This window comes from Cervus canadensis, chromosome 18 (genome assembly GCF_019320065.1).
Source record: "Cervus canadensis isolate Bull #8, Minnesota chromosome 18, ASM1932006v1, whole genome shotgun sequence".
In the NCBI taxonomy this organism is placed as follows: Eukaryota; Metazoa; Chordata; class Mammalia; order Artiodactyla; family Cervidae; genus Cervus; species Cervus canadensis.
This window is the reverse complement of record NC_057403.1, coordinates 25,137,511-25,159,929: the sequence shown is the minus strand read 5'-3', so window position 1 is coordinate 25,159,929 and position 22,419 is coordinate 25,137,511. Positions and strand designations below refer to the sequence as shown.

The 22,419-nt window shown below is 47.0% G+C and overlaps 1 protein-coding gene and 1 long non-coding RNA gene across 3 annotated transcripts; one reads left to right on the top strand and one right to left on the bottom strand.

Annotated features, from left to right (window-relative positions):
* Positions 1-648: 648 nt before the first annotated feature.
* On the top strand, positions 649-18,330 carry LOC122421683. The gene is made up of 5 exons (XR_006263559.1): positions 649-902; positions 6,679-6,818; positions 8,109-8,182; positions 14,217-14,395; positions 18,251-18,330. It is a non-coding gene; the product is annotated as an uncharacterized LOC122421683 (long non-coding RNA).
* WDR87 (WD repeat domain 87) lies at positions 7,015-18,301 on the bottom strand. Of its 2 annotated transcripts, none has more exons than XM_043437896.1 (6): positions 18,147-18,301; positions 17,070-17,240; positions 13,816-16,694; positions 13,076-13,347; positions 10,674-12,694; positions 7,015-10,421 (listed from the first exon to the last, which is right to left on the bottom strand). In XM_043437896.1, exons 1-6 carry the CDS (start codon positions 18,219-18,221, stop codon positions 7,071-7,073), a joined length of 8,769 nt encoding a protein of 2,922 aa, XP_043293831.1. In that variant the 5' UTR covers positions 18,222-18,301; the 3' UTR covers positions 7,015-7,070. The 2 variants fall into 2 exon arrangements, with proteins under 2 accessions (XP_043293831.1, XP_043293832.1); XM_043437897.1 differs by having other exon boundaries at positions 13,816-16,701; positions 17,194-17,240.
* Positions 18,331-22,419: the final 4,089 nt, after the last annotated feature.

Genomic DNA, 22,419 nt, shown 5'->3' with positions numbered 1-22,419 from the left:
AAGGTACTGTGATGCCCTGGTCCGGTCACACAGCTAGAACGTGGCAGAGCCAGAGTCAAAGTCCAGGCATGCTCTTAGCTATTATGCCATGTCACCGGATCTGCGGGGATGCGCATTTGAGGCTCTGGCCTTTATGACAGAGGCCGGGCATCAGCGGCCGCGGGCGCCGCTGCCCCTTTGTGGTTATAAAGGGGCTCCTCGCGCCTTGTACGATGCCTGCGCCCGAGCCCCACCAGGCCAGATGAAGCCACAAAGCAAAACCTTTTATAAAAACACCAGTGGTAGGAGATGGAGCAGACAGATCCAAACATTCCTCTGGCTTCTTTCTGCGCTAACCCTCACAGGCAAACAGGCAGGGAGGCCACTGGAGGGCGAACTTGAGAGAACGGCCCCGCTCCGTCCCTGTGCAGGTTGGTCGGGAGGGGGGACGCGCGTGAGTCACACCAACGCTCCCTTCGGCGTCCGCCCGGCCCTCTGCGAGGATCTCGCTCCCGCCCAGCTCGGGCCGGGAGGCGCGGCCACAGCATTTTGGCGGGAAAGCACGCGAGCCCCACCGGGCAAGGGGGCGGGCACAGCTCAGACTAGCGCGGAGATGTGAGTGACGTGCGTGCGCTGGCGCCCACTCAAAGGCCCTGCCCCACCCCACGCCCCACTTTCCATACCTGAAGCCTCTCGAGGCTTGCTTCGCCTTCTCCCGCTCGGCGGCGCCCATTCTTGGCCTCTCACGCGCTCTTCGGCCTCTTTTCTCCACGGGTCTCGCGGTTTTCCCGCTCTTCAGTCGGAGACACCAGAAGGGAGGGACAGAGAGACCCGCGTGAAAGGGTGGCTAGTAATACGCGATCTCTCTCTGGGCGGGAGATCTCGTCCCTCCAGGCAGGAGACTTGGAACAACACCCACGACGGTGAGTGAACTACGACTCCGGTTTGGGCCGCGGAGGCAGGACGACGTTTCCCGGCGTCTATGCAGCGCTCCTTAAGCCAAGTCTTTCTCCGTCTCCTGGAGACGTAACGGCTGGAAGTTTGGATTTTTCCAGTGTGCTGCTGAATCATGCAGTTTCCAATACCATCCGTCCCAAGTTTCGTTAAGTTCCGCCTTTCACTTCAGCCTTAGCTTGTTCCCTAGGGACCCCAGGCCTAGGGAGAGGACGGCGCGGGGGGTCGGGGGTCGGGAAGGTGCGGCTGCAGCTCCCGGGATGCTCGTGGGGAAGCTCCTTGGGGTTTACCTTGCCACCAGGCCAATCCACCTGCCTAGTGTTGCCTGCGGTAAGTAGGTAGCTGTGAAGGCGGTGTTGGGAGTGGATGGGAACCATAACCCCTAACCTACACAATGCTGGGAAACTAGTTCCTGTGTGCTGCCTGCCTAGCTCCTTGTGTTTCTTGGAGCCAGGGAATTACAGCTGTCTCTCTGGAGACCCTGGGGAGAGAGGGAGCTTTCCCAGGAGGCCCCGCGGGGTCACTTCTCTCCTTAAGTAGTCCAACTGGACCCGACCCAAACTCAACTCATTAAAAAAAATTTTTTTTTATTATGGTAAAAGTCACATAAAACATACTATTTTAGCCATATTTAACTGTATAGTTCAGTGGCACTAAGTACATTCACATTGTTGTGCAGCTCTCACCATCATCCATCTCCCCAGTTTTTCACCTTCCTAAACTGAAACTCTGTCCCCATTAAACACTAACTCCTGATTCCCCCTTCCCACCCCCAAGCTGCTGGCATCTGCCAATGTACTTTCTGACTCTCTATGAATTTGACTCTTCTAAGTATCTCTAGGTATAAGTAGATACAGTATCAAATCATTCTTAATGCTTCCCAGCCCTTTTTTTTCCCTAAGTCCATTCACTGTCATACCCAACTTTTCAAACACATACTCCCATTCCCTTTCCCTCAGCTAATAACCCTGCTTCTCATTTCACTGGGAAAATATAAGCTATCAGAAGAGGATCTCCAGACTCACCCACCTACCTACTAATCTACCTCTGTACCTCTGTATGCACATTCCTCTAGTGCTCATCCCACAACTAAACCATGATTTGATCTAACTCTAGTCTCTCCACTTGGGCACTAGATTTCACCCTTTTTAAAAATTTTTAAATTTATTTGGTTGCACCAAGTCTTAGTTGCAGCATGTGGAATCTAGTTCTTTAACCAGGGATCAAACCCAGGGCCCCTGCATTGGGAGCACAGAATCTTAGCCACTGGACCACCAGGGAAGTCCAATCTCACCTTTTTTTTTTTTGTTTATCAATTTCTCTCTCTCTCTTTTTTTTTTTTGGCCAAGTGTCTTGTGGGATCTTAGTTCCCCCACCAGGGATTGAACCCTGGCCTGCAGTGAAAGCCACGAGTCCTAACCATTGGACCACCAGAGAATTCTCTATTTATCAAGTTCTTGACTCCAGCAATTCCCTTACCTTGAAAACACACACACACACACACACACACACACACACACACAGACTTTTATTTCCTTTCTGTCATCAACTACTGTCACATTTCTAGCAAAGTTACTAGAAAATATCTATATTTCTTGCTTCCAATTCCTTTTCTCTTGTTCTGTCTTTAAAGCAGTCTAATCAGACTTTTGCACTCATCACTCTACCAAAACTGCTCTTGTCAGGGTTACTGATAATCTTCATCTTGCTAAATATAATCACTGACTTTCAATTATTTTCTGCTTGACCTGTTAGCCGCACTTGACACAATTGATCACTCCTTCCTCCTTGGTACAGTTTCTTCACTTAGTTTCTGTGACACCAGAGGTTTCTTGATTTTTCTTTCTACTCATTAGCGTTCCTCAGTTTCCTAGGCTGACTTCTCCCTGCCCTTTTAATGTTAGAGGTCCTCAGGCTACAATCCTTGTTTCTCTTTCTTTATCCACATCCACTTCCTTGGTCATCTCATCCAGTCTCTTGGATTTTTTAAAGAATCATCTACACACCAGCGATTGCCAAACTTATGACCCCACTACAAACCTGTCTCCTAAACTCCAGACTTATATCCAGTTGCCTTCTGGACATCTCCTTTTAAATGTCTCATGGGCACATCAATCTCAATTCGTCCAAGACTGAATTCATGAACTCCTAATCTTCCTAGTACCAACTCCTTGTTAATCTTCCCCAACTAAATTGATGGTGCCTCCAGCTTTCCAGCTGGTCAAGCCCCAAACCTTGGGGTCATCTTTGACTCCTTCTTTCTCTCCTGTTCACGTCCATTCTGACAGCAAATTCCAGTGGCTCTACCTCTAGATGGGTCCAAAACTGCCCAATACTCCTCGTGTTTACTGCCTCTTTCTCCCTGGTTCAGACCCACTGCCCTCTTTCCTCTGAATTGTTGTAGTAACCTCGTCATTAATCTCCCTGTTTGCATTCCTGCCCCCAGCCTCTGACTCCCTTACCACAATCTATTATCCACACATAGGATGCGTTTTGAATATGAAAATTGATGGGTTTTTATTGGCCGAGACATGTGCAGCTTGAGGGATGTTAGTTCCACAACCTGAGATTGAACCCTTGCCCTCGGCAGTGAAAGTGCGGAGTTCTAACCACTGGACCGCCAGGGCCATGTACATTAGATTTTTTATCACTCATCTTCTCAGAACCCTCCTATGGTTTCCATCAAATGCAGAGTAAAAGCCAAAAGCCTTAAAATGACCCCAAATTTGTTATAAGATATATGAACAATCTGAAAAAAAAAAAAAAAGATATATGAACAATCTGTAGGATACCCCAGAACTGAGAGTACCTGGAGAAGAACAAATTTGGAAGAATGCTCCCTCTCCAAGGCAGTGGGTGGAGGAATACCTTGCACATACCAACAAGTCTTTTTAATCTAATTTCAGAAGTTTCATGCACCCCTGACACACAACCGGATCTCATTTAGCAAAACTCTGCTCAATCAGAAAACTACATGGGAGAAACCTAAAGGATAACTGATTCAGTGTCTTCAACAAATCTACAGTGTGAAAAAAACCGGAGAGAGATGAGTGTAAATATTTAAGATTAAGAGTCTTCAGTTCAGTTCAGCTCAGTCATTCAGTCGAGACCCCCTGGACTGCAGCATGCCAGGCCTCTGTGTCCATCACCAATTCCTAGAGTTTACCCAAACTCATCTCCATTGAGTCAGTGATGCCATCCAACCATCTCATCCTCTGTTGTCTCCTCCTCCTCCTGCCCTCAATCTTTCCCAGTATCAGGGTCTTTTCAAATGAGTCAGCTCTTCACATCAGGTGGCCAAAGTATTGGAGTTTCAGCTTCAACATCAGTACTTCTAATGAACACTCAGGACTGATCTTTAGGATGGACTGGTTGGATCTCCTTGCAGTCCAAGGGACTCTCAAGAGTCTTCTCCAGCACCACAGTTCAAAAGCATCAATTCTTCGGTGCTCAGCTTTCTTTATAGTCCAACTCTCACATCCATACATAACTACTGGAAAAACCATAGCCTTGCCTAGACAGACCTTTGTTGGCAAAGTAATGTCTCTGCTTTTTAATATGCTGTCTAGGTTGGTCATAACTTTCCATCCAAAGAGCAAGTGTCTTTTAATTTCATGGCTGCAATCACCATCTGCAGTGATTTTGGAGCCCAGAAAAATAAAGTCAGTCACTGTCTCCCCATCTATTTGCCATGAAGTGATGGGACCAGATGCCATGATCATAGTTTTTTGATTGTTGAGCTTTAAGCCAACTTTTTAGGAAGCATAACAATAAAATCCAGTATGTAGCCCTTGTTTGAATTCTGATTCAAACAGATTAAGCATAAAAGGACACTTTTGGGGACAACCAGGGAAATTTGCATAGAGCATTGGATAATAGTAAAGGATTGTTTCATTAGCTGTGAAAATTTTTATATAGCAAAATTTTATTTTTTAGAGATGAGTGTCAAAGGACTTAGGGTCCTTTGATATCAAAGACATCATGATGTCTGGGATTTATTTTAAAATATTTCAATTAAGGAAAAAATAGATGAAGCAGTTTTTGCAAGATGTTTATAATTAAGTGATGGGGTGTTAGGGATCTGGGGGTTCATGATAATACTCTCTTCTACTTTAGTGATTGAAATTTTCCATACTAAAGAGAAAATACAAACAAGCCCTGGTCTCTGCCATTCTGGTAGAGGCAAAAGGCTACCCAGGTCATCATAGCCATAGCCACTACCATCCATAGAATTGAAGAGCCATCTATAGATTTCCTGACTCTGGGGCAACAGTTAAGACTATTTCTTGTCACAGTGTTTTATTTGTTGTTTGTTGACTGGAAGACCCACTGAAATCCTGCAAAATAGATTTGATAAGTATTACTATTCCATTTCTGGATCTTTCTAGGAATTTGTCCTTTTCATCTGTGTTGTCACATTTATGGGCATAGAGTTGCTCATATTAGTCTTTACCCTGTTAATGTCTGTAGGGTCTGTAGTGATGTCTCCTCTTTCATGCCTTATATTTGTAATATATATTGTCTTCTTTTTGACACAGACAAGTAAACAGATGCCAGAAAGGAGAAATGATTCAGGTCAAGACTGCAGAGCCAGCTGGACCATCCTTACTTCTGCTGCCTTGCCTGGCTGTTGGGTTGATCATCCTTTTTGAGACTCCGTATCCCCAGCCCCCAGCTTGCATATATTCCATACTCCAGGCCTAGTATGTAATCTGACGTGCAAGAACCCTACTACATACTCAGGGCTCTCATTATCCTTGGCCTTCAAAGTGAATCCAACTTCTCAAAATGTTCTGTTGCCCTCTATTCCTGGATTCCCCACAAAAGCAAACTCAGGTGGAGGGAGTAGAATAAAGGAGAGGTTGGGATCGAGGGTGGCAAATCGCATAGATGGGCTACTTGCTAGAATCTGTTGGTTTGGCTTACCTGGAAAGAGGCAGTTTTGAAGTCTTCATAGTGGGAAGAGGAGATTGGGGAGGATCACCATTACTGGCAGTGACAACTTCCTCCACTTTATTAACTCTTTCCCTTTAACTTGTCTTTTTTTTTTTTTTTTAAGATTTACTTATTTATGGCTGTGATGGGTCTTCACTGCTGCACACAGGCTTTCTCTAGTTGCAGTGAGCACAGGCTTCTCCTTGTGGTGTGTTCTCTTGTTGTGGAACATGGGCTTAGTTGCTCCATGGCATGTGGAATCCTTCTAGACCAGGGATCAAACCAGTGTCCTTTGCATTGCAAAGTGTATTCTTAACTCCAGACCATCAAGGAAGCCCCTCTTGTCTCCTTAATCACTAGAGAGAAGGATCATAAGTCCCTAGAATGTCCAGGGCCTATTAGAGTTTACACCTAATCTTTCAAATTTTCATTCTATCATCCTCCCCCAAACCCATGTTTAGGTTGGCAAAGGAAGTGAAAGACATAGCCTTCCCTCCTTTGCTTTCTGCTTTAACCTCAAATGGCCTCATCTTTTAATGCCATCCAGTAATGAGGTCACCAGGTGGTACTGGCTAGAACTTGAAGTTTTTCCCATATTCTGAGGATTTTCTTGACACCCACCATACAGGCTGTTTGGGAATTAGGCATCAGCATGCAGAACTATGATCAGGGAACTAGAGTCTGCCTCCACTGTGTACATCCAAGATCCAAGGGCAAAATGCTAGGTCTTTTGATTCTAAAATCCATTTTCTTTCCATTGTACCAATGCCTCTTATATTAATGCCAAATATACATTCATTTTTGTGCCAGGTGCTTCCCTTCCTCTGGTCTTTAGGGGAGAATGGTGGGGGGCAAGGAAGAAAGAGGACAAAGACAGACTCTTCTGCCAGAACGCCTCTGGAGGGTGAGCACCACTGGCTCAGGAGGAGTTTTCCCACTCTCAGGAGTAGGTGAGTGTCTGGTCTCCCTGGCTATCTTCCTAGAGAAGCAATGTTTGAGGAAAAAAGGACCCATCACGGTGCTTGTTGTAAATGAGAACCTCCTCTTTATTCCACGTATAAAGGCTAGTTTCTGGAATTGTCCAGGGAAAGAGCTTTGGCCTGGCTCTACCTCCCTGTGAGTCCTAGGGGTAAAGGTCTAGATCCTGGTGACAAGGCCTTTCTCCAGGTAGGAATGAAAAGCCCCGCCTCTCCAGTCCCAAATCAGAGAGTAGGAGCAGCTACATAGGGCAGTTCATTGGTGAGGTGTAAATCAGCTTCCGGCAGGCTCTTCCAGGCAAGCTCTAAGATCCCATACTGGGCAATGCCCATGGGGAGCATGGTACGCACATTGTTCTGCCCAGGGAGGGGAACCACCTCCTGGAATGCCAGAGGCTCTTTAGGGGCTTGAGAGCCACCACAGAGCAGGTGGTAGAACAACCGCTCCCCAGGGGCTAGCTCCACGGCCCTTAGGGCCTCTTTGTAAGTGACCTCTTGGAATTGGGGCTCTTCTCTCAGTAGCAAGTCCTGCATCAGCTTCTGAATTCGGGGAGACTTAAGCTGGTATAGGTCCATAAGACGGTTGAATTGTTCCATCCATGCAGCACTGTCTCTTGCATATCGCTCCTGCAACATCCGCAGAACATGGTACAGTGCCACAAACGTCTCCCACAGAGGCACCTCCTCCTTTACTTTAGAGACGGGTCGTGCCTTCTTCTCCAACTTGGGCAACCTGGAAAACCTGCCCTTATCCTTAAAAGCCCAGAAGTCTTTCTGAAACATCAGCGCCAGGGTTTGTTTTTCAACACAGTCCAGGGCACCTGTGAAAATGTCTCTTGTGGCAGAATCATAGTATCGCATCTCCATCCCCCTGAGAGCAGTGGCTATCTGCTTTGCCCGCGCACTCCGGTAAGGCTCTCCCAGAAGATGCCAGTTGATAGCCTTCGGGTCTGGGATCCCTTTGGTAGCTAACAGAGACTTTGGTGTGGATGTTTGAGCCAGATGTTTGAGCCAGCTCTCCTTTTCCTTTCCTTTGATGGGAGGGATCACTTTGAGGTACTTTGGACCCAGGGGCTCCTTACTGGGCTTGGAGACATGTGTGCCTCGGGATTCCATGATCTGCTTGTGATGGTACACGATGGCTTCGAGCTTGGCCAGGTGTATCCACTCTAAGTTCTCCTTTGCGGTGAGGTCTTTGAGAAGCTGGCACAATCGGTGGAAACTATCCCTGGAAAGCTGTTCTCCTGCCTCCATCTTTTCTAGGACGTGGCGGATCCACTCTACATCCGAGACACTGATGTCTGTGTAGATTTCCTCAGCCAGGATTTTGGACAAAGGTAATTGTACCTCACTCTGTTTCTTCAGAGATGGATGACGCTGCAGGATCCACTGCCACTTGGCCCCCAGTGGTTTGCCTTGGAGTTTCTGAGCTTCCATGGTCTTCCTCAGCATGTGGGATAAATATGGGGTCTCTAAGTCAGGCTCCTGGGCCTCCAAAACTATATCCAAAACTTGTAGAGGTATGGGCTTATATTTCTTCAACAGTTCTTGTTTATCTATAAACCCTGCCCCTGGGAATACTCCAGGCTTCCCAAATGCTACGGCCTTATCTTCCCAGGATATTTGTTTAGTTAGCACTGGCTCTGATAGCTTCTCTTTGCTCTCCAGAACGACTGAGATCAGTTGCTTGGAAGGGCTTTTCAGAACTTCCAGTTTTACAGCACTGCTTTGGATGTCAGGGATTCTTTTTTCAATAGAAAGGACTTCTTCTCTTCCTCTTAAGTGCTTTTTTCCTCCTTCTGGTAACTTATATGTTTTTTCTCTTTTAAAAATTGTTTTTTTCTTGTCTACCTCTTTTTCTAACAAGATTCTGTGCTCTCCTTCCTCTTTCTCACTCAGATGTTCCATCTCTTCATCACTTGTGCTTTCCTCCTCAGCTACTTCCTCTTTCCCCTCTTCCTTCTCTTCCTTTTCCTGCACTTTTTTTTTCTTTTTCCTTTTCTTCTTCTTCCTCTCCTTCCCTTCCTCTTCCTCCTTCACCAACTCCTCCTCTACCATTCCCTCTTCCTTCACCTCCTCCTCTTCCATTTCCTCCTCTTCCTCCTCCTCTTCCTCTTCTTCCTCCTCCTCCTCAGACAAACTCTCTTGCTCTATTTCATCTAACAGGCGTTCCATTTCTTCAGAAGAGCTCTCCTCACTTTTCACACTTTTCACCTCGTCCTCTTGGCTGAGTAACTCTTCCTGTTGTGTATCAGCTGTCTTTAGCTTTTCTCTTTTTCTTGACTTTTGTTTAAGGAATGACTTTGCCTCTTCTTCCTCTGTTGTTTCTTCTTCCTCTATTTCCTGTATGACATCTCTCTGTTGCCTGGCCAATATGCTTTCTTGTTCAGTAATATTTTTCTCCCTCTTTATCAATCTTCTAATTTCCTTGGCTAGTCTTCTCTGCCTCTTAGCCAGTTTCTTCTCATCTATGGTAATTTCTGGTTGTTCCTTGGAAAAATCCCAGTCCTTGGCATCAAGTTCATTCTGTACCTCGTTCAATTCCCTTTCCTTAAGGACAAATAACCTCTTTAACTTTGTCATCTCTATTTCTTCCTGGGTTAGTTTCCTTTCTTCTTTAATAAGGTCTTGAAGTGTCTTTAAGGCTTTGCTGCTCACTTTTAATGGTTCCTTGGAAATGCCCTTGCTTTCTTTAGCTAATTTTCTTAGTAACCTGGCTAGCTTCCTTTGTTCCTGGGCATATACTCTCTCTCCTCTGGTAAATTCCAGTTTTTCTTTGGCCATGTCTGTTTGCTCTGTGGCCAGGATCCTTTCTTCATAGAGCAATATCTTTTCCTCTAGTGACAATTTCCTCTTGATTAGCTCTAGTTCATCCTTAGTTGGTCTTTTCTCTTTGGAAGTTTCTTGAGTTTCTTCCTTAAAGAGAATTTCCTTTTGCTCAGCCAGTGTCTCTTTCTCCCAGGTCAGTATTTTCATTTCCATGTCCAGTGCCTTTTCTTCCCTGGTAGTAGACCAGTCACCTCTGAGCTGGTTCAGTTCTTGGAACATTGCCCTCTTCCCCATGGCTAATTTCATTTTGTCATGGGCTACTTTGTGCTGTTTCTCAGCCAGGCTTCCCTCTAATTGGGTCAGTTTCTCCTCAACGGTAGCCAGTTTCTCCTTCTTCTGGAAGAGTTTCTCTTTTTCCTCCATCAGCTTCTTCTCTATCTGAACCAGCCTATTCTTATACATGTCATACTCCTCCTTCTCAGGGACTGATTTCTTTCTGTTCTGGATGAGGATTTCTTGGAGCCGGATTAAGTTTTCCCTCCTCTGAGCCAATTTCACCTTCTCCTGAGCCAGTTTCTCCTTCTCCTGGGTCAGGTTTTTTAGCCTCCAGGCCAGTATTTCCTTGCTTTGGGGAAGTTCCTCCATGTTTTGGACAAGCTTAGTCTTCTCCTGGGCCAGTTTCTGCTTATTCTTTATCAATTTCTCCCTTTTCTGGGCAAGTTTTGCCTCCTTCACTGTCAGTGTTTCCATGTTCTGGGCCAGTTTCTTCTCTTCCTGGATCAGTAGCTCTTCCTCTTGGGCCAGTTTCTGCTTTTTCTCCATCAGTTGCTCCCTCTTCTGGGTAAGTTTTTCCTCTTCTCCAGGAAGTTTTACCCTGTCTTGGGCTAGTTCCTTCTCTTCTTGGATCAGCAGCTCTTCTTCCTGGGTCAATTTATGCTTATTCTCCATCAGTTGCTCCCTTTTCTGATCAAGTCCTTCCTTTTCCTCAGACAGATTTTCTTTGTCCCGGGACAGTCTCTTCTTCTCCTGAACCAGCAGTTCTTCCTCCTGGATCACTGCTTTCTCTTCCGCATCCAGTTTCTCTTCTTGCGATGGCAGTGTCATCTCTTCCTGATCCAGCCTGTTCCGTTCATTGATTAGTTCCTCCTCTTCCTGATTCAGTTCCTCTTCTTTCACAGCCAGTTCCTCCTCTTCCCAGGTCAGATCCTCCAATTCCTGGGCTAGTTCCTTTTCTTGCCATGCTAGATCTAGCTCCTTCTGGGCCAGTTTATCCAATTTCTGCATCATTATCTTTTTGACTTCAGCTAGCTTCCCTCCTTTCTTTGCTATGTTCTCTTCTTCTCGGGCCAGTTTCTCCAATTTCTTGGCTAGTCTCTTCCTTTGCTGGGCCAATTTCTCTGCATCCTGGCTCAGCATCTCCTCTATTTGGGCTAGTTTTTCCTCATTCTGGATAAGCTTCCTCTCCATCTGGACCATTTTCCTGTCTTTCTCGGCCAGTTTCTCATACTCTTGGGCCATTTTCCTCTCTTCCTGAGCTAGTCTCCTCTCTTCATGTGCTAGCTTCTCCTCTTCCTGAGCTAGCTTCCTCTCTTCTTGGGCCCGTCTTCTTTCAGCCTTGGCCCGTTTTCGCTCAGCCTGGGCCTGTTTGTATTCTTGGTGGATCTGCCTCTGCTCTTCCGTCATTGGTGCTTCTCCTTCTTCTTCTTCTTCTTCTTCTTCTTCTGCTGTTGCTTCTGCTTCTTCTTCCCACTCCTGAGGTGGTTCTTCCTCCAGGGTCACTTCCTCCTGAGTCACCAACATCTTCTCCCTGGCCCTGGCTGACATCTTTTCCCAGATCTGTGACCATTCATCCCATGTCCGCTTCGTCTTGTCCCTTCTGACTTGTTCCTCTTCTGCATCCGGGAGCAGCGGCTCTTCCTCCTCAGGTAGTTGCTCCTCTTCCTGATGACGCTGGCTTTCCCATGTGTTCTTCCATTCATCCCATGATATCCTTGTCTCACTGAAAGCATTTTTCCATTGATCCCATGACTTCTTCCACTCCTGCCAAGACAGTTTTATCTCATCCTTAAGTGGCCTTCTTTCTTGCTCAACCACTTTCTCCTTTAATTTGGCCACCTCCTCCACTTCCTGACTCATGCCCCTCTCTTCTTTGGCTAGCTTCTCTTTTTTATCCACTTTTATCTCCTGCTGGACTGCTTTCCTCTGTTTAGAAGGTTTAGAGGATTTTTTCTCTTCTTTCTTTGATATTCGTTTTCCCTTGCTTAGTTCTGGTTGTGCAAAAAGAACTTTCTTCTTCTTGCCTTTTTTTGGACTTACATGGGTTTCCCACAGGTCCTGCGTGTCCTTTTCTGTCTTTTGCTCTTGCGTCTCTCTTGTCTCCTCTTCCATGCCTCTGATTACCATGTCCTCTCTAATTGCTGATCCGTGAATAAAAACTGGTTTCTCCTCTGGCCAGGCTATATCCCAGTCAAGGTCCTCAAGCAGTTCCTCACTGTCTTTCTTCAGCAGGGGGCAGATCTCCTGAAAAAGCTCCCAGCTGGGCCGTCGATCAGCCAGCATCTCCTGAGCCGTGGTCACTAGCTCATTGTTGAGAGCTTCTAACATTTTTGTCTGGGAACCAGATATCCTCAGGGTCATAAGACGACACAGGTCGTCCCGCCACATCAAGCCATCTCTAGACCTGAGGCCAGGAGCTCCAGAGGCACCCCGCCCTGTGCCTTGCAGTGGCTTCGTAATTGAGTCTGTCTTTCCAGTATGTGGTAATCCCTCATATGTAACTTTAGCGTCTGTTACTTTCCTTTTGCGCCTCTTCATGGTTTTCTGAGATACTGATTTACGGCCTCTTTTGTCACGTGTCTTCCTCAACATCTTCATGGTCAAGGCCACGTGATCCTTTGAGGCATCTACCTCTGAAGATTGTTGTTCATCATCTTTTGCAACCTTTAATATACTGGAGGCTGAAGACCTAGTCTCCTCCACCTCAGTGGGTGCAGCTTCACTCTGATCACCTTCATCCTCTAAGGGACCTGGCTCTGTGCCAGTTTCTTTGGGCTTCTTGAGGCTCCGCAAAAATTTTCGGGCTATAGGGAAAATCAGGAGATGCAGATAAGGAAAGCATGGGAGTCTTAGATAACACCCTTCCCAACTGAGCTAAGATGAACTGCCATAACAGAAGTAGTGACAGAGGGGGCTGAGGCCTTTAACAAGAAGGCCTTCTCCTTGCTTTATCCCCAGTGCCTTCCTTCCCTCTTCCCCTCTCCACCCCACCTCTGCCGAGTCCCACAGAGATAGGTTTTGGGGTCCCTCTTAATTTGGGTGGATCCTTCCCAGGAGGGTTCTTTTCTGTGAAAGGATCTTTCCACTTATCTCTGTTCTTCTCTGATACCTCTTGTCTCACTTTAGCCCTAACTGCCCTGCCCGTTGGGGACCCTGAGGCATGAATCAGATTACCCCATACATACTGTGCTTTCTGACTACTGGTCGGCCCCGTCTTGGGCCTTTGCTGTGCTTGAAGGCAGCTTCAGGTTCTTCAGGGACAGTATCAGTTTCCTCGGAAAGGGCAGTAAGTTCAGAAGCCCCTGAGACATCTAAAGTAAAAGTAGGCTTTTCATCACCCTGGTATAAGGTCAGGTTTTCATTCAATCGCTGCACCACTTGAGTATGAAGGATTTGGAGATCTGGGGCTCGCAGTCCCAGCAGACGGTCCAAGGTTTCCTCCCCAACCATTTCCTGCCTATGAAAGTCAAAGGAGAGAAAGGACCATGCTGAATCAGGGACAAGAGGGAGAACAAGAAGGAAAGAACTGTTATAGAACTGGCAGGAAACTGGGCAATGTAACTCACAGAGACAGCATATTTAGAGGAAATGATGGCCAAGAAGAAAGAAAAAGTCTAGGAAGTCAAGATGGCAATGAATGGAGTGACCTGAATGGGGGCTTCCAGGGTAGAAGAAAAGGGTGAAGGGGGTTCTTAAAGAGGCAGGGGACAAACAGGAACAGAAGAAGAAATGGAGAAAGGAGTGGGCAGTTAGGGGATCATCAGATAGGCTAGGAATGGGAAAAGACTATGAACAAGGAAAAAAAGACAGGAAGAGCTCATGAACAGATATGAAGAGACAGTGAAGGAAGGGAAGGGGAAAATGGGGAAGAGGAAGAAGAAAATCAGAAGCTAGTAAAGAATGGAGGAAGGCACAAAGAACTTACTGCATCTCCCGGAAAGTCTCTCGATTCTGGACCAAGTTCAAGAGTGAGGTCTTAGAATGGATTCCAGTATCAGCCATGAGGCTCAGGGTCTTATTCCTCACTCTGTCATCTTTGTCCATTAGTCCCTGGGCCAGAGGCACGGCAAAGAGATGAGTAATCATTCCTAGACGCTTCAGCCCTTCCCAGGCCAGCTCTCGAATCAGTGGGTTGGAATTGGTTGTATCATCCAACAGACGGTGGGCTGTTTCAGAGCGCAGGGGTGGAGAAACCTGGTAAGAGGCAAAGATCTGCCCGAGAGCACCAATACAGCACTGGTACTTCAGTGGAGTGGCATGGATTATAATATTGAGAATTGTCTCAATCAGGCTATTGATAGCAATTTCACTCATCTTTTTTCCCAGCCAACTGCGGTTTGCTGAGTCTGTAAGAACAGTGTAAGTGATATCCTTGGATGCTCTTGTGAGGAGGAAGTCTTCATCTTCCCTTTCATGTATGTATGATCCCACATCGCTTATAGCTCTTGCCCGGCTGTGCCAGAAGAAGAATTGTTGAGACTTGTCCCATTCCAGCTCCCGCACAGGTGAGTGCAGGCTGCACTGCAGGGATATCGGGCTGCCCTCTGGCCAGAGACGGGCCCGGATCACTGAGTTAGGGATGTAGCAATCTGGAGCCAAGAGCCATTCCCGCCCGTGGCCAAAGTAGCATTGCAGTATCTGATAGGGGTTGAGTTCATCCCAGGTAGTCAGCTGTAGCTGGGGAGGAAGCACATAATGGAAATAAGGTGGCTTTTTCACCTGTGACGCATCAGCTTCCTTATACCCGAAATCATGTTTGAAGGAAGAGAGTAGCACAGGGCTCCCTTGCTCGTCTTCTTCAATGACATGTGGCACGTTATGATCAAAGGCAATGGCCCGATGATTGACGAGACTCTCCAGACCCACCAGTTGCTGCTGCCCATGTCCAGGGTAGATATACTTGGGCACAAACATGGTCTCGAAGGAGAAGAAGAAGCTTGGTATGAAAGGCTTAGGGACTTCGAGCACTTCATCTGTCAGACCCATAAGGGAGAGGCGAACCAGCAGGGATGCGGGAAGCAGCTTTAAACAGGACACCAGATAAAGACTCTGGTTGAAAGTTACAAGCAGGTCACCCCGGTCATTTGCAAAGCAGAGTGGGCCAAAGTGCAGTGATGAGTCCAGCATGGCTATGAGTCTCCCATGGAAATTCCAGATCCGGACAGAGCCATCACTGCCACCCGTGACAAAAAGACTCAGGGACAGGCAGACATCAAAAGAGATGATGGTGCATTGGTGCAAAGGCAAGGTCTCTATGAACATTGAGCCATCCTGTGAGCCAGAAGACAGAAAGTCATGGAACTTCCAGAGACGCAGGCAGTTAGTCTGGGTGATGGCACCCACTGACTTGGGCAAGAGTATCAAGTGTGTTAGCTGACAGCTGCAGAAAATGCTGGCAAGGGTCCGCAGTTTCACTCTGACCCCTTCAAGCACAGCTTCTGAGAGGTGTATGTAGTCATCCATTCCATAGGAACAGAGCAAAGAGTTTTCTCGGCTACCAGAGAGCCCTCCGGGCAGTGTAGAGAGGGCTAAGACGGCCCCAAAGTGCATGTATGTCTCAATCCGGGCACAGCTGTGCTGGGAGAGCACTCTAATCACACCACTCTGGTATCCAGAGAACATGAGTCCTTCTAGACCCCGGCCCAGGTGGAAGTGCCCATAAGCCAGGCACTGTACCAGGTCCTGAGAATCTGGTGAGGCACATAAGAGATACTTGGCCATGCAAGGGGAGCGGGTGGTGTCAAAGACCAGCACGTCTGGGCTACCTGTTGCTACAAAGAGCTCCTCTTTATTGGGGTCGTAGGCCCAATCCGTGGCCTGGTCCAGGATTGAGAAGGGCCAGGTGATGACCAGGAGATTCCCTGTTATCGGGGACACGAAGCGCAGCAGGCCATCCTCGGTGGTGCACAGGATCCGGAACCAGTTACTGCCACAGCGGACCCGGCGCACCTGCTGGGGAGTGGAGCCACAGACATTGAAGAGGCTATAGAAGAAGGGCAGGTTGCGCAAGGAGAAAGAGTGGGTAGTCTGGCAGAAGAAAGTGGTGTTGTCAATAAACTGGAGCCGATACAGCTCCTCGCCCAGTTCGAGCCGCCGCAGTAGATTGCCTGAAGTCAGGTTCCACTCCTTGATTATGCCTTCCCGGCCAGCTGTGAGCAGGGTGTGGGCTTCTGGCTGGCTGCGGATACAGATCACCGAAGAGAAGTGGGCCTTGAAAGTGTGGAGGCAGTGGCCCCAATTGAGGTTCCACACTTGGATCTCCCCAGTCTTGTTTCCGGCGTAAAGAAAGCCCTGCTCAGAACAGGTGAAGCAGCAGGTGATCGAGGAGCCACTGATGGTGGAAGAGAACTTTTTCACCTCTGCCAGGAGGCCATGGCCCTGGCGCTCCAGGACCCTCACCACATTCTCGCACATGGCAAGCAGGGAGCCGTTGGGGCCGTTCAGCACGATGTCATGGACCAACTCGTCACCAGGAAGGGCGACCATGTGGGCTATTTGGAGACCTCTGCCACTGCGCTCAATGGTCCAGGTGACCACTGCCCCCAGGATGCCCGACAGAAGCATCTTCATTTCTGGGTCATAGCAGAGGCAGGTGATGTTAAAGCGACAGGGTACCACCCCCAGGGATTTGAATGACCGAAGGTGGTCCCCGAAGAGCCGCAGGAGCAGGTCACCACAGTAGACCACGAGGATGTGAAAGGAACCTGTATGGACCATGGACTGGATGGGTGGCAGTCGATCTGTCATGGAAAACATTCTCTTCTCCACCATGTCTTCAGTCTTGCTCTTCATCCATACTACAGCCTGAGAGAGAATAAGATGGAAAGTATCTAGGGTAGATAGTAGAAGAGCAAAGGGCAGAGTAGTCAGCTATTTTTCTCTTGCTAAGGAGAAGTTGGAAGATCCTAGAGTGACTTTACCCACTGGTTTGAGGAAGTGGAAATACTGTAAAATCAGGAAACCTAGGACTCTTTCCCTAACCTTGGCCTACTTTAGGAAAAGAATAATATTTACTCAACATGGAGATGGTAACTGGAGAAAGGATGAAGGAGGACTCCTGGGTCCAGATCATGTTCACTCAAGGGGTATATCTTCCTGGATTAATCTAGGGTCAGAAGTTACATAGGCATGGCCCCCACTTAGAATGGGCTAAGGAGAAGAAAGACTGGGGAGTTTTACCTGTATTTCTTTTGTGCTTGTTGTCACCCAAGAGAGGGAAGAAAAGAAGTGGGCGTCACTGAAGTAGTAGCATATAAGCGGCATGTTTTGAGGATAGCGAGACTCTTTGAATAGGATCTGGGACCGGTCACTCAACACAACTACATCAGTCTTCAGGTCATCTAAATTTTGCTGGGAAGAGGCATGGCATTAAACTCAGAGACCAGGAACACACATACACTAAATATATTCTCACGCAAGTCACAATCGAAACCATTGTCAAATTTCTGCCTCAGCCCCAAGGATCACTCCTGTGACACCCACACATGCAGTTTATCACCTGTGGACACCTGCACTACACAAGCATGGAACAAAACCCTCAACACAAGGGTGAACCAAACCACTGTAGGGTCTATGTGGACATCAGGGGAAACTGATATTCCTTCCAATGTGAAGTTAGCTATACCTGTCCTTGAACATTTTCCCTTGTGTCTAATAGGGTACACATGTCATGAGAGAAACATTTAACAGATTATAAAGGCAAGTACACTGCCATATGCCCACAGGTAAAGTAACAGGGTGTCCCAAAAGTCAGTGCAGCTTTATTAAAGCCTAAAATTGCACTAAGTAAGACTTTCAGGACATGCTACCTGGCCTTTAAATTTGACAGAGGACAATAACCTATCTATACACACACACATATACACATGTGTATATATGATCCCATGGTGACAGAGCATGTGCTATGAAACATGCACCTGGCATCCTTCTACAGAGTCAAGTCACAGCAAACCTGAGGTTGGCAAATGTTCTCTCTGGTACCTTCTTCCTTCTCGTCTAGAAAAATCTCTCTTCCCAGAGGGTGAGTTCTTCTGACAGTGCTCCAAAGTGTTCACCTCTCACTATCAAAATGTCCCAGCAAGAGGTCTCTAGGCTCACTTGGAAGTTGATGGCCCACTTCCTGCTATGGGGATAGTTGTCCTTATGATCTTCCCTGCCTGCTTCCTCTTTCCATAGGTGATCTATGCTCCTCTGAAAGGCTCATAACTTTTCTGACAGACAGGGACCAATAACATGTCTGTCCTACATATACATTACCGTGCTTTTCTGTATCATGTCACTTAGAAGGTATTTAAAGTCCTTCCACAGGGGGATGAGTCTGGGAGAAGTCATCACGTCGATTATCTGCTGGTCTTCCTCAGGACTGTTGTTTAAAAACCGGTAGGAATCCGAACAGCTTAGCCACTGCTGCTTTTTGAGAGCTGGAAATCAGAAGTCCAGAATGTCAGGAACTATGCATAAGACATACATTCTTAGGAGGAGAAGGGGATGACAGAGGATGAGATGGTTGGATGGCATCACCGACTTAATGACGTGAATTTGAGCAAGCTCTGGGAGATGGTGAAGGACAGGGAAGCCTGGTGTGCTGCAGTCCATGGGGTCGCAAAGAGTTGGACATGACTGGGTGACTGAACAACAACAACAGCCTGGGGAGGTAGGTATTATCTCATTTGAGAAAACTGAGGCTTGGAGAGGGTAAGTAAAGGAGATGGGGCTTGAATCTTAGCGTGGGCTGTCAGATCCAATAGAATATTCCAGGGGAAGGAAGCAGAGAAACCCAAAGGGGCTGGAAAGGAATACTGTCATCGGCAAATAGTTATTCTTCGTTGGTGGTGGGCTGTCAAGACAGCTTTCTGCCAGGACCAGTAGTTCCCAAAGCGTGGTCCTGTGACCTCCTGCACCATGATTCCTGGGGGAGAGGTTCGTCTTAAAATGCAGATCCTTAGGTACTGAGGGCCTCCCTGATAGCTCAGTTGGTAAAGAATCCCCCTGCAATGCAGGAGACCCAGTTTGATTCCTGGGTCAGGAAAATCTGCTGTAGAAGGGATAGGTTACCCACTCCAGTATTCTTGGGCTTTCCCGGTAGGCTCAGCTGGTAAAGAATCCACCTGCAATTCGGGAGACCTGCACTGCGTTCGATCCCTGGGTTGGAAAGGTCCCCTGGAGAAGGGAAAGGCTATCCACTCCAGTATTCTGGCCTGGAGAAATCCATGGACTGTATAATCCACGGGGTCGCAAAGAGTCAGACACGACAGAATCACTTTCACTTTCAGGTACTGAAGCAGAACCATGGCAGTGGGATCCTGAGTCCTTCCCTTGTAATAAGCTCCCTAGGTGACTCAGTGGATGTTTAAGTTCAACTCCTGAAACAGGAAATCAAGATAAAAGGTGCCCAGGACTAAGAGTCAGCCCCACGTAGTCCAGCTGGAGAAAGAATCCAGTCATTCAGCCATGCAGGCTTTCCCAGGCTTGTGGAATCAAGTCACTTTCTTGTGTGTGATACATCTGCTATTCATCTTCTTCCTCCCATCCCCTTCTCTCTAGCCTTCATGAGGATAAACCTCTACTTTTTCTGACTGGATGTGAATAAAGCCTACTTTTAACAAGTCCCCTTTGTCAGGGAGTCTATCATTACTGGTCTGACGATGGACTTGTTTTCCTTATTTGTATTGATAATATGAAAATGCCAGTCTCGCCTACTTCACAGGATTGTTGCAAGGATCAAAGATGATAATTCCTGTGAATACCTTTTAAAGTATACTCTGAAGCAACAGACAATTATGACTGCTGTTTTTAGGCTGGTTTGGTTCTCCAGAGTAGTAGTTATTTCCTCCCAACCTATACTTTGTACTTTTCAGTTGCTCTGGAAACATTATAACTAAATTTATAGTCTGGCCAGCAGGGGGCAGTGGAAGCCATTCTTGCACATGCCAGATGAAGGAAAACTGGTGGACTTTAAAAAAGTAGTCCCCAAAGGGCAATCCTCAGGACAGCAGCATCAACATCACCTGGGAACATGTTAGGAATGCAATGGCCCTACCCTCAACCTACTAAATTGTAAGTCATAAGGGTAACGCCAAAAATTGAGTTTTAAGCAGCCAACCTTAAAGTCTAGGAACTGGTGGTTTGGAGAACTCTTGGAATTCCAGGTCATTGGGCCGGGGCATCCTGAGGTAAGGTCAGCAGAACCCACCCTCTTGCGTGGCTAAGCCTAGACTGTGTGTTTCCACAGAGACATGATGGCTGGATTTGGGGCAGAGGGAGCAGCAGGCAAAGCTTATCATCGTCTCATGTGTAGCGTGGGTAAGAGCCCTCCCCTCCCCCCAAAAAAACCCCCACAATCACTCACTTCATGAGTTCTCGAAAGAAATCTGAGAGGCAGATCCTGTCACCTCCATTGTATGGATAAAAAGTGTGAATTCAGAGAGGTGAAGGATGCAAACAGAGCTACGCATGGTAGGCTCAAGACTAAGACTCAACCCACAGTTCAGGATTTTCCTATCCTTTCAGAGAAGCAGGAGGTTCTCCCAGCTGAGGCTAAGTGAGCTCTCTGCCTCACAAACTCACTGATGAGAGCTGGGGACTGGCTTTCAGACATTAGCATCCTGTGTTTCTTCTCTCCCAAAGGCTGCGCGCTGCCCTCCTGCTGTATATCTTTTTCCATTCTATTTCCCTGTGACCCTGCACTTGCTGACCGCCTTTGTGGAGCCACTGTGACCTGCTGAAATGGATCAGTGGGTGGCTCCTCAGGCCAGGGCTCCATAGTGCAGAACTATACACTCCCGCCCCCAGCTCCTTCTTGAGGCCCCAGAGCTACTGAGAGAGTGGTCACTCAGAGTCAACAAATCTGCCGTCACTGCCGTAAGTTTCCATTTTTCCTAATATCTCCTCTGGGTTCAAGCTTCTCTCAACCAGCTTATAAAAAGCAAGTGGTTGGGACCCTTGAGGGCATATTCTTTGGAGGTTAGTAAGAAAGAAGTCCTCCAACCCCCAAACCTCTGTTTGTTGTTATTTTGGGAAGTTTTGTTTGTTCATTTTTTTTTGTGGGATCTTAGTTCCCTGACCAGGGATCAAATGTGTGCCCCCTGCAGTGGAAGCACAGAGTCCTAACCACTGGAATGCCAGGGAATTCCCTGTTTTTTGTTGTTCTTTTGGCCACTTTCTCCCATCTCATACACTGGTCTCCTTAGAGGAAACCTCTCCTACAATCTCCCACTTTGATTCCCTAATCCCATTACCTGTCCTTAAAAGCAAGTCCAGAGTGAGCTTCAGATGCCTTAAGTCCAATGATTTTGACTTTTTAATATCTTGATAACTGAAAGATGATCTAATGCGAAGTCATGCAGCCAACCTAGTGGAGTCAGTATGTGGCGGCCGAGATATGGTATGTAATACTGACTACGGAGACAAACTAGGTCTATTATTGGACACTGATGCTGGCACCACATCCTTTTTCTTATCTGCAGTCCATTCCAAGGTACAGTGCTCTGTCGATGGTGGGATGGAAGGCCAGCACCCTGTGAGCCCTGCCTTTGTAATACAGAGAAGTGACTCTAGGGGGCACTGCATCCCATGTCACTGTTGGGCCCTATTTAAGACAGAAAAGAACAAAGTATTGCGAGTATGTGTAACAGGGAAACCTGACCACCCTAAAGAATAGAGATGTCAGGTAAAGCCCTGCATGGATCTTATAGCCTTGCAGGTGGCTCATATGTTTGGGGACAGCGATGCAGAAAGCCCAGCTGACATCAGTTGACTGGAAAGTCAGAGGGACTGGAAAGCCAGAGGGCAATCTCAGCTTACTCTGTTGTTGTTGTTGTTTTTTGAATGACATTTCTAATGAGCTAAAGTCTGTCCCCAAGGCCTGGACTACTACTCTGGTCTTATAAGTGATGTCACAGCTAGGGCTGGGACTGGAATGCATTTAACACACTTTATGGAAAGAAACAATTTTCCAGGCTGAAAAACATGTACTACCAGGGTGGGCAAGTTCCTATTAGGTAAAGAGTTATCCATTCAGCATGGGAGTAGTGATAGCATCCAGAAATGGTTAAGGTTGTAAAGTGGTAGGTAGGTACTTTACATATATTGTTTTAATACTATACAATAATTCTGGGACTTAGCTATCATCCTCCACTAATTGATAGCTAAGTCACAGAATGGACATGGTAAAAATATTCAAAACATACTAAGGAACATATACTGAAAAGAGAGTTACTTGTCCTATTTTCCTTTCAGAAAGGTAACTCTGGTTGTCTTTCTACAGGTGTTCTGTACACACACAAGGATGTATGTGGAAAAATACTACTTTTCTTACACAAATTTTAGTACGCTATATTGTTTAATCACTAAATCATGTCAGATTCTTTTGCAATCCCATGGACTCTAGCCTATCAGGTTCCTCTGTCCATGGGATTTCCCAGGGAAGAATACTGGGGCCAGTTGCCATTTCCTTCTCCAGGGGATCTTTCAGACGCAGAGATTGAACCCGTGTATCCTACATTGGCAGGTGGATTCTTTACCACTGAGC

Bases quoted from the DNA above. Each gene is read 5' to 3' on its own strand.
- WDR87 (XM_043437896.1), bottom strand. From the start codon at position 18,221: ATGACTTCTCCCAGACTCATCCCCCTGTGGAAGGACTTTAAATACCTT. The intron at 17,241-18,146 runs GTAATGTATATG...GCCTCTTCCCAG, and splicing joins ACATGATACAGAAAAGCACG to CAAAATTTAGATGACCTGAA. The intron at 16,695-17,069 runs GTAAAACTCCCC...ATTCTCTCTCAG, and splicing joins CAAGCACAAAAGAAATACAG to GCTGTAGTATGGATGAAGAG.